The 11,105-nt window shown below is 51.9% G+C and overlaps 1 protein-coding gene across 1 annotated transcript; it reads left to right on the forward strand.

Moving 5' to 3' along the window:
* Window positions 1-495: 495 nt before the first annotated feature.
* On the forward strand, window positions 496-4,872 carry SMIM23 (small integral membrane protein 23). Its single transcript, XM_059695367.1, has 4 exons — window positions 496-585; window positions 4,100-4,151; window positions 4,352-4,416; window positions 4,660-4,872. The coding sequence occupies exons 1-4, from the start codon at window positions 496-498 to the stop codon at window positions 4,870-4,872; spliced, it is 420 nt and encodes a 139-aa protein (XP_059551350.1).
* The last annotated feature ends 6,233 nt before the right edge of the window (window positions 4,873-11,105 follow it).

The raw sequence follows: 11,105 nt of genomic DNA on the forward strand, positions 1-11,105 counted from the left end.
ATAGGTTATGTCGGCGGCAACATCCTGGCTGTGACCCTGTACACGGCGATGCTGCCCTTGGAGGGAAGTGAGTGAAGGGCACACGAGATCTCCTCTATTTTTTCTCTCTGCGGACGTGAATCTAAAATTATATCCATAAAAATTTCAGCTTAAAAAAGCTTTTTGTTGTTTTGTACTTAATAACGCGTATTTTATTAAAAGCTTGCAAGTATAGAGGGGAAAGATCAGAAAAATCATCACCCTGAAATATAATCTTCTGATGTATTTCTTCCTGGCGTTTTTGTTTGTTGTTTTTTGCATTTATATGAAGAAAAAGTGAGGGACAGGGCTGAACATCAGGATGGTGACAAGGGCGGGGCCTCGCTGCCCCCCCTTCTGTGACATCAGACCTCATGGCTTGAGGGACGGGTGCCTGGTGAGCAGAGCACACTGGGGGTGCCCGTCTGCTGTCAGGTGCGGGGACCTTGCTCCACCCAGGCAGCCTGAGCGGAGGCCATGGTGGCCCAACAGGTGGATAGCAGGGGGCAAGCGGCAGCTGAGCTGCTCGACCACAGAAGGGGCAGTCGCTGTGAGGACAAGAAGCAGGTGAGGCCAGGCCGGTGCACCTGCTCCCCCCCCCCCCCAATCTGGGCTCAGACACACTGTCAGGCCCTCGGCGTCAGGCGCAGGCTGTCAGCTCCACTCTGCCTGGAGCCTGAGCCAGTGGAAGACAGCACGGGGACTCAGGCGCTCCTTCCTGAAGCGTTACCAGCTCTTGCCTAATCCCAGCGCTGCCGGCAGAGGGTACGCTCGGGGAGGGCTGGGGTCTTTGCTGTGGCTGTTGCTGTTAATCCTCACTGGAGGATATTTTTTCAGTTTAAAATTTCAGTTTAAAATTGATTTTTAGAGAGAGTGGAAGGGAGGGGGGGAGAAACATCAATGAGAGAGACACATCAATTGGTTGCCTCCAACTAAGGTACGTGCCCTTGACCAGAACTGAACCTGAGACCCTTCAGTCCATGGACCGACACTCTATCCACTGAGCCAAACTGTCTGGGCAAGGGGGTTTTGTTTCGTGTCCTGCTATATCCCTAGTGCCTAGAATGGGGTTTGGTGCTGAATGAATGAATGAATGAATGAACGAACTGAAATAAATAGGATAATATACCTGGATTAGGAGCATTAGGTCTTAGGACTGAAATTCAAACCTCACCTGGGATTTTTGTCAAAATGGAAACACTCACTGTCCACAGCCTGGTGCTTCCACCTCCTCTCTCTTTCGTGGTTTTAAAACATTCCTGAGAGGTAGCTGTTGTGGATCTCACTCACAGATGGGTAAACTGAGGCTCAGAAAGGCAAAAAGGCCATACAGCCAGGATACGCTGGGGTTTGAAGCAAGTCTATGTGACTCCAGACCCTTAGCAAAGGTCACACTGTACTCCACGGCCTCCCAGGTGAAGAGGTGAGGAGGGCTGGGGAGGGTGGCTGGGCCTCCCACACCATGGGAGGGGTGGGATTTTATTCTGAGATCAATAAGAAACCACTGAGAGGTTTTAAATAGCGCGATGGGTGACCTATCTATACATGTCTTCAAAAGATCTGCTCACTTAATAGACGCGCGCCAGTACCTCCTGAATGCGGGGCCTCGCGGCAAGATGGGATTTGAGGGGTCCCTCACACTGCGGCTCCTCCTAAGAAGCGTCCCACGGATACCAAAGCCTGGAATGCTCCTTGTAGGAGAATCACTAGAAGAGTCCTGTGGTTAGGGATTTACGCGGCTCATTCACATAACGGAGGCTCTGAGAAGTCCCGCAGCAAGGCAACTCACTTACTTCTGTTTACTGTGGCCTTTCCCACATCAGAGCCCCACCCCTCCTTTTTGAAAGAGGTACATTTCAAACCCATTCTGCAGATAAAGAAACTGAGGCTCAGAGAGAAGAAACGAGTTGGCTCCGGCCCAGGACATCACAAAGAGAAACTAAAATGTACTTCTAGGCCCAGCCCAGCTCACCTCCTCACCTTTGCGTCCACGGGACATAAAATAAAAACCGAGCAGCGAGAATGCGGATGGGAAACAGTCAACCTGTAAGGTCGGAGGTTAAAGAGATGGAAGAGCATTCAGACCGCTCACCAGACAGTTTAAAGAATGAGGTGGTTCTAAGTGTTTTACATTAAAAGATTTGCAGGGCATCCCATTTGACCCAGTGATCCCACTTCTAGGTCTATCCCAAGAAACTAGAAACACCCATCAGAGAGGATATATGCACCCCTATGTTCATAGCAACACAGTTTACAATAGCTAAGATTTGGAAACAGCCTAAATGCCCATCAGCAGATGAGTGGATTAAAAAACTGTGGTACATCTACACAATGGAATACTATGCTGCAGTAAAAAAGGAGTTCTTACCATTTGCAACAACATGGATGGAACTGGAGAGCATTATGCTAAGTGAAATAAGCCAGTCAGAGAAAGATAAATACCACATGATCTCACTCATTTGTGGAATATAATGAACAACATAAACTGATAAACAAAAACAGATCCTGAGACAGAGAAGCATCGATCAGACCGTCAAACCTCAGAGGGAAGGTAGGGGAGGGTGGGGGTGAGGGGGAGAGATCAACCAAAGGACTTGTATGCAAGCATATAGGCCTAACCAATGGACACAGACAACAGGGGGGTGAGGGCATGAGTGGGGGAGGATGGGGGGTAATGTGAGGATAAGGACACATATGTAATAACTTAACCAATTAAAAAATTTTAAGAAAAAGAAAAAAGATTCCCAGGGGATACTGTGGAGAAGAGGAAAAACACCTCATCGTAAGTGTACAGAGCAATGGCGCTCACACTGGGTGTACCCACGCGGGCAGCCACCACCCAGATCAAGCTACAGAACATTCTGGAACCCGGATGGCTCCTCAGGCCTCCACGTAGCCAGAGCCCCACCCACAGCCGGGATTCTGATGTCTTTCATCGCCGATGAGGTGTGCGTATGCGAGGATTTCATGGGGATGAAATCAGTGCGCACCTTTGTGTCTGGCTCCTGTCACTCATCGGTGGGTCTGCGGGCTCAGCCCGTTGTGATTTATTTTTCGTTTTGAAGTTAATAACAAGAATAGAGCTGCTGGTCTATCCAAAGAAAACTACCCAGGGGAGAGCCAAATTAGGCCAATCTTTTGTCTTCTTTGTTGTGGTAGCGGGGCTAAGTCTTGCCTCACGAACTCGAGTCCGTAAGAAATATACTGGTACGGTTTCAAGTCGGATCAAATCTGGCTCCGTCCACATCTGGTGAGTTTGAGGAAGATTCGATGTCAGTCCACACTGTCCGCCTCACTCCCCCGTCCATGTCTGCTTGCCCCTGACACCGTCAGTCTCACTGCCAGTGAAAGCAGGTGTGTCTGAATCCCTGTGCCAGGGGGAAGGAGGAAGCTGACTGCAAAAAGGCATAAAGGAACATTCTAGAATGATGGAAATGCTCTTTATCTTGATTGGGGTGGGAGTCCACAGGTATAGACATTTGTCAAAACTCATCAAAACTGTACATTTAAAAGGTGTGTCTTTTAGCCTGGCCAGTGTGGCTCAGTGGCTGGGCATCGGCTCATGAACTGGAGGTCACGGTTCAATTTCTGGTCAGGGCACATGCCCAGGTTGCGGGCTCCGTCCCCAGAGTGGGGCGTGCAGGAGGCAGCCCATCAATGATTCTCTCGTCATGGATGTTTCTCTCTCTCTCTCTCCCTCTCCCTTCCTCTCTGAAATGGATAAATATATATATTAAAATGTATGCATTGTATTGCACGTAAACTACGCCACGATAAAGTGGATTTCGTTTAAAGATCCTTTCAAACAAAAGGTGTAAAAGTGAGGCAAGGAATGAGACAGAAGCGGGCCTTCATTCTCAGCAGCGAGGAGAGCGGGAAAGCAGCAGTGAAGTGCCCGTTAGCTGCCACGCTGTTTCTGCAATGCGTGGGGGTTCTGTAGTGAGCATGTGACTTAGGTAACTAGGGAAACGTTAAGCTCAAAAGACAATCTTATCGCTGCCCCATGCCCAGTTCTCCGAGAGAAGCAGGTGCCCATCTGCCCCCCAGCAATTTACCTGCCCCCTCCCCCTCTTGCCCGCAGACGCTGTTGGCGCTGCTGATCTTGGTGCTGTACGTGAGCTCGGGGATATCAGGTGAGCCTCCTGCAATCTGAGAAAGGAGAAGCCGAGGCCACACAGAGTCGTGAGGGGTGTTCTGGAGCTGGCCGCATGCCAAGGCGGTCTCGGCGCTTGCCTTCTCCCACCGCCCTTCATCCCACTGGGGGGACCAACCACGTTTATGTCAACTGCCATTCGTTGGCTCTTGTGAAGAGGTGTGTCTGTGCCCATTTCAGGAAGAAGTTGGGAGATGTCAGAAAGGATCAGAGAATGTAACTACCAGAATCCTGTGGCTTCCCAGGTAACATACTCAGGAAGGTCCTGAAGGGAGGACAAGCCTGGCTGAGGAAATCTGGGAAGGCTTCCTGGAGGTGGCATTAGCGAGCTGGGTCTTGAAGGATAAGTAGGAGCTGGAGACCATGGGGAAGGGTATTCCAAGCAGAAGCCTTTCATAACTGCAAAGGCTCAGGGGACTTTTTGAAACCAGTGGCAAAGGAGTCTACGTGGAAAAGCTCCAGATGTAACTTTGGTGTCTGCCTTTCAGGGGTTTGGACACCAGATCAAGGATCCCTCAAAAGAGCCGTTAAAGGTCGTCAGGACTTGGTTGAAGGAGAACTTGCAAGTTTTCCTGGAAAAGCTGGAGAAAGAGGTGCGAGAGCTGGAGCAGCTGGTGCGGGACCTGGAAGAGTGGCTGGACGTCCTTCTGGGCGAGGGGCACCCCGAGGAATCCTGCTCCTCCTTCAGAAACCGATTGTGAGGGGCCAGGGCTGGGACCCGGGCGGGAGGCCAAGGAGGCAGGGGAAAGGCTTGCCAGGGGCTCCCCTGAATAGGGCTAAGCTGTGATCCCTGAAGTTCAAGGCAGGCAAAAAAAAAAAATAGAATAGTTGGCACTCTAAGATGCTGTTGGTGCTGCTGCTTCCTGACCGCTAACACCACCAGGAGGACCCGGGGCTCTGCTGAGCTGTCCTCCCTCCTACAGGACTCTGGCCCTGGGAGATCAGCACGGCTCCAGAGCCAGCCCCGGGCCAGGAGCCGTCTCTCCCACTTACCTGGGACTTTGTGCCAAATTCCTTAACACCTCAGACAAATTGCCTCATTAGTGAGAGCCCGGGAAACAAGCTGCCTCACAGGGTAACAGTGGGGATCAAACATGTATAGATATAGCGCGTCTGGCACAGTGTAGGTCCCCAGTAGTATACATGTGTGTATATTATATTTAGATATTACATTACATATGTGTATATATTTTATATTACATGTAAAATACAGCTATAGATTTCTTTTAAATGGTTTTTCAACTAATTAGAGAGAGGAAGAGCAAGGGAGAGAGAGGGAGGGAAACATAGATGTGAGAGTGGAACATCGATGGGCCGCCCCTTGCATGCCCCCTACTGGGGATCTAGCCCACCACCTGGGCATGTGCCCTGATCAGGAATTGCACCAGCCACCTTTCAGTGCAAGGGACAATGCCCAACCAACTGAGCCACCCCAGACAGGTATATAGATGTTTTTATAAAATGTATATAAAAACCAGGGGCCACAACTGTCAAATCTCAGATGGAAGGCAGGGGTAGGGGGTGGAGGGGTGGGAGGTGAGAGATCAACCAAAAAACTTGCAGGCATATATACATAACCCATGGACCCAGACAATAGGGTGGTGGAGGCCTGGGAATTGGGGAGGGGGAGGGCGGGCTATACAGGCTCAATGGGAGAAAAAAGGGGACATATGTAATACTTTCAACAATAAAGACTTTTATTTTTTTAAAATATATTTCTTTATTGATTTCAGAGAAGAAGGGAGAAGGAGAGAGAGATAGAAACATCAATGATGAGAGAGAATCATTGATTGGCTGCCTCCTGCACGTCCCCCACTGGGGATCAAGCCCACCACCCAGGCATGTGCCCTTGGCCGGAATCGAACCTGGGACCCTTCAATCCGCAGGCCGATGCTCTATCCACTGAGCCAAGCCGGCCAGGGCAACAATAAAGATTTTTAATAAAATAAAAAATTGGGGCTACATTAAAAAAGAAGCTAACGCCTGGATCCTTGAGGAGGGCAACGGCTCCAGTGGGTACGAGCAGAGCCTTGAGCCCAGGAGGAAATGCCCCGAGGGCTGTCGGCCACCAGCCGCGGCCCCCACGCAGGGACAGCCCATGCTGGTGTGGCCCCGGCCCCGGACACCAGTTACTCTTGTTTCACTGCTCTGCGAGCCCATCAGCACAGCCAGCCACTCCGGGTGGCTCAGGCCGTGAGGGTCATTGTGGCCTAAGAAGGGAGCCAGCATCTCATGGAAATCAGAGCGTCCCATGGCCTGGGATGATGGAGGCGGGAACAGGAGAGTCCCAGGCACCCACGAGGGACTCCAGGCGCCCTCGCAGCACGAATCGGGCAGCTGCCCCCTACGTCCCGCCTTCTCCTGGACTGGCCGCTGCCCGGCCTCTGCTCCCCTTTGTGTGTCTGCCCATCTCCTCCTGCTTCCGGGACGCAGAATTGTGTGAGATACACATTCAAAGGCTGAACACAACTCCTGGACCACTGGAGCCCCCACAGGGGCGCAGTCAGCCCAGCAGGCTGGTGTGAAAGACACAGCGCCACACGTAAGAGGAGGAGGACGACCTCTCATAACGGTGAGGCCTGTTGTCGCTTGAGTGACGGACGTTAGCAAAATGTCGCCCAGGGGGACCCCCTTTCGTATCCACAGAGTGGATTTCTTTCTAGAGAGGAACGAGTTCTCCTCAAGAAGGCAACGTCGGCTCCCTCCTGTCCAGCAGGAGATACTGATGGGCAGCAGACGAGTGGGGGAAAAAGCCGTGGCGCATTCACACCGTGGGATACTATGCAGCAGGAAAAGAGAAGGGTCTCTTACCTTTTGAGCCCGCATGGAGGGACCTGGAGAGGATTATGCTAAGTGACATGAGCCAGTCAGAGAAAGACAAGTACCACATGACCTCACTCATATGTGGAATCTAATGGACAAAATAAACAGATAAACAAAATAGATCCAGAGACATAGTTGCATAGAACAGACTGCAGAGCCTCACAGGGAAGGCAGGGGAGGGTGGATGGGTGGGCAGAGATCAACCCAAAGACTTGTATGCACATATGCACGGCCCACGGGCACAGACAGTAGGATGGTGAAGGCCTGGGGCAGGGGGCAGGGGGTGGGGCGGGCTGGAAGGGGCTAATGGGGAAAGAAAGGGGACATATGTAATACTTTTTTTACTTTAAATTTTTAAAACAATAAAGATTTAAAAATTTAAACTAAAAATAAGAGAGATACTGATGGGGCCATGCATGTGCAGCCACTGGTGAACAAGAAGTTTACAGGCTGATGGGAAAACAAAAAACAAGTGGACAAGTCAAGACAAGGCCATTTCGGAGGACACGTGTAAGAGGGAACCGAGGCGACCACGTGCCCAGCCGCTGCAGCCTTCGGGGCACATGGAGGGCGGAGCAGGGCCGAGCGGGAGAATCAGGACGCCGTCTGACAGCGCGGTGAGCGGGTGCTGATGGGCGGGGCTGAAGAGAAGGGTCCCCAGAACTGCTTCCCAGGCCTCAGGACTTTCAGAGAAGAGGAACCTGAACCATGATTCAGGTCCGGACCCAAGCAACCCAGGACCCAGGAGGGCCAGATGGAGGAGACAGGCCTGGTCTTGTCGAGGGGCAAGGGGCCAGCTGGAGAAATGTCACGCCTACTCATTATCTAATGTTTCAGGCACCTGGAGCATGAGGTCAGCATCGCAAACAATAACTTTTCATTAATTTTAATTGATGGTTTTCTCTTCCTTTTAATTAATAGATCTATTTGGCAGCCTTGCGAATGCTCCCGCAGGCCCCTTGGTGAACACTGATGCACTCTGCATTTTATTTTGTTGTATTGCTTGGGGTCATCTTCCTTTCTGTTCCTTCAACTTATAGAATGCGGGGGCGGGGGGGGGGGGGGGTGGTAGGGAAGGGGACACAGTTGTTCAGATAACCCATGAGCTAAAGATGAGAATGTGATCATCTAGACAAAGACTGGATTCAGGAAAGACTGCCTGTGTATTAGCCATGTGCACTTCTTAAGAATATAAGGATTAGTGGGAAGAAATCCTGAAAGTGTGGCCATGGAAACAGCTGCATTGTTTAGAGAAAGCTCCCCGGGTTCCTGTTTCCAGGGCTTGGTCAAGTGCTATTGTCGTTTCCAGTTTACAGAGGGGGAAACTGAGGTTTGGAGGGATTTGCATCAGTGTTAAGCTCATCTATACTAATAAAAGGGTCATATGCTAATTAGACCGGGTCGACCAGATATCTTCCAGATGTCCGACTTCCTTCCGGACAAATCCACGGGAGCAGGGGCTGAGGCAGAAGTGTTTAGGGGTGATCAGGCCTTCAGGGGAGAGCAGATAGGGGTTGGCCAGGCCAGCAGTTGAGCAGTTAGGGGGCAGCCAGGCTGGCAGGGGAGCAGTTAGGGGTGACCAGGCCGGCAAGCAAAGGCAGTTAGGGACGATCAGGCAGGCAGGTAGAGTGCTTAGGGGTGATCAGGCAGGCAGGCAGGCGAGCAGTTAGGAGCCAGTGGTCCTGGATTACTAGTCGGACATCCCCCAAGGGGTCCCAGATTTGAGAGGGTACAGGCCAGGCTGAGGGACCCCCACCCCTGCACAAATTTCGTGCACCAGGCCTCTAGTATACTCAATAAGTGAAGAGCCAGGATGCAAACCCAGGCTGTCTGGCGTCAACGACCAGCGGTCTTTACAGCCTCGCCTCCACGAAGCCCAGCCAATTTCTCTCTCTCTCAAGAAATTCTCATTGTATTTATTGTTAAGTAATCACATTCCAATTAAGTTTGTAAGACAGTAAATATCCATTGCATGCAACTACGTGTCGGTACAGATGGAGAGAGCCGTAGAAGCTCCCTGTCCACACGGAGCCTGTCTTTCTACCGGGAAGCTCAGGAACTAGGCCGGGAAAATGAAATGTCCGCATTGTTCTACGAGCCATTGGGCCACGTGCCAGAGGCACCTCACTGATTGCCAAGCGAGCTGTGGATTGACTGGCCGACCTAAGAGTGCAGAGAAGTGATAGGGTGCTTAAGTTGGCACTAACATGGAAAGCTGCTAGTTCAGTTATAGAAAAAGGCTGGAGCTTAAACTACGCTATGGCCAGGGGAAACCGTGGGGAGAACTGAAGAGGGATGAATGGTGGGTGGGTGGGTGGGTGGGTGCAGAGAGGGGCCTTCCCGCTAGACTCGCATCTCGGGTATGGGTGCTGCGGCCCAGCCTAAACGCAGGTCCCAGGTGAGAGGGAGCAGGCTTCCTTCCCAAAGGCCTTTGGGTGAATCTGGTTTTTAAAAATACCCTTGAGACCTCGCCGGTTTGGCTCAGTGGATAGAGCATCAGCCTGTGGACTGATTCCAGTCAAGGGCACATGCCCCAGATGCAGGCATGCAGGAGGGGGGCGTGCAGGAGGCAGCTGATCGATGATTCTCTCATATCATTGATGTCTCTATCTCTCCCTCTCCCTCCCTCCCTCTCTGAAATCAATAAAAATATATTTAAAAAATACCCTTGAGAAGCAGAGATTCGGGCTCCAGTGAAATGATTCCAAGACCAGGAAGGAAGGTCCATTTCCAGTCTGTATGTCACATGTTTGATGGTGTCCAATAAAAATGTGGACTTAATTTGTTCCCTTAATCCACAAATTTGTTCGACAAAAATTTTGAAATGCCCCACATCCAATTTGTTTCAGACTGGCTGTCAGGAGGATAATCGAGGGGGGTGAGGGCTGGAGCCCAGGAGCCGCCACTCTGGGAAGCCACCCCCTTCCCAGGCGCCATGCCCGCGAGGCCACGAACGCGTCCCTGTCTGAGGGCAGGGAGCGAGGAGACCAGAGCTTTACGCAGACACCGCGCAGCCTTCTCAGCGGAGGGGCTGGGCCCTCAGCAGAAAGGACCGGGGTCACCTGTGTGCTTTGGCCAAATCACGTCCTCCCTAGAGCCTCGGTCCCCCCGACCCCCCATCGTATGGACTGTACCCCCTCCTGTGAGCGGCCGCTGGGATATTAGGAGGGAGACTAATGGTGGTAAGCAGGTGCTTAGAACACTAGACGCCCACAAAAGGGAGGAAACAGGAAAGTCCGGGCAGACCCAGGCCGACTCAGGCCCAGGTACTAGTACATCCAGGGCCGCTGGGCCTGGGCTCCCACCTCCCTCTCTCAGCTCTGCCGGCCCCGGGGCTGCCCCCTCAGGCAGGCTGTCCCCACTGAGGTGCCAGGCGGCTGCGGGAGCTCCAGACGAGGTCCTCTCCTCTCAGCTCCCAGAGGAGCCCACGGTCCTCCCGCCCCACATCCCACCGTGGAGCTGGCGGCTCTCAGGTGAGACCCCACGTCCACTTCTGAGCTCGTCCTCGCAGCTGAGGGGACACGGCTCAAGGGGGATGCTCACGCCCCAACCTTCTCGCCAGGGAGAACCCCAAGCACGCACTGAGGAGGGAGGGGTGGCTCCCGGGGAAGTCGGGGTGCTGTTTCCAGAACAGGGGAAACAGGAGCTAGGAATACAGGTCCTTTGCTAAAGTATCAATAGTAACAATCCACAGATTAAAAATGGAACCGCCGTTTCACCCAGCGACCCCACCTCTGGGAATATATCCTAAGAGACCCGAAACACCAATCAGAAGGAAGGTGTGCACCCTCTGTGCATAGCAGCACTATTGACAATAGCTGAGATCTGGACACAGCCCAGGTGCCCTTCAGTAGACGAGTGGATTAAAAAGCTGTGGTACGTTTACACTATGGAATACCATGCAGCTGTAAAAAAGAAGGATCTCTTACCCTCTGAGAGAGTGTGGAGGGACCTGGAGGCTATTGTGCTAAGCGAAATAAGCCAGTGAGAGAAAGACAAATCTCACATGATCTCACTCATACGTGGAATCTAAAGAACAAAATAAACTGACGGACAAAACAGGTCCAGAGGTGTGAATGCCTGGAGCAGACTGACAGATCTCAAAGGGGAG

The sequence above is a fragment of the Myotis daubentonii genome, chromosome 5 (genome assembly GCF_963259705.1).
Source record: "Myotis daubentonii chromosome 5, mMyoDau2.1, whole genome shotgun sequence".
Taxonomy (NCBI): Eukaryota; Metazoa; Chordata; class Mammalia; order Chiroptera; family Vespertilionidae; genus Myotis; species Myotis daubentonii.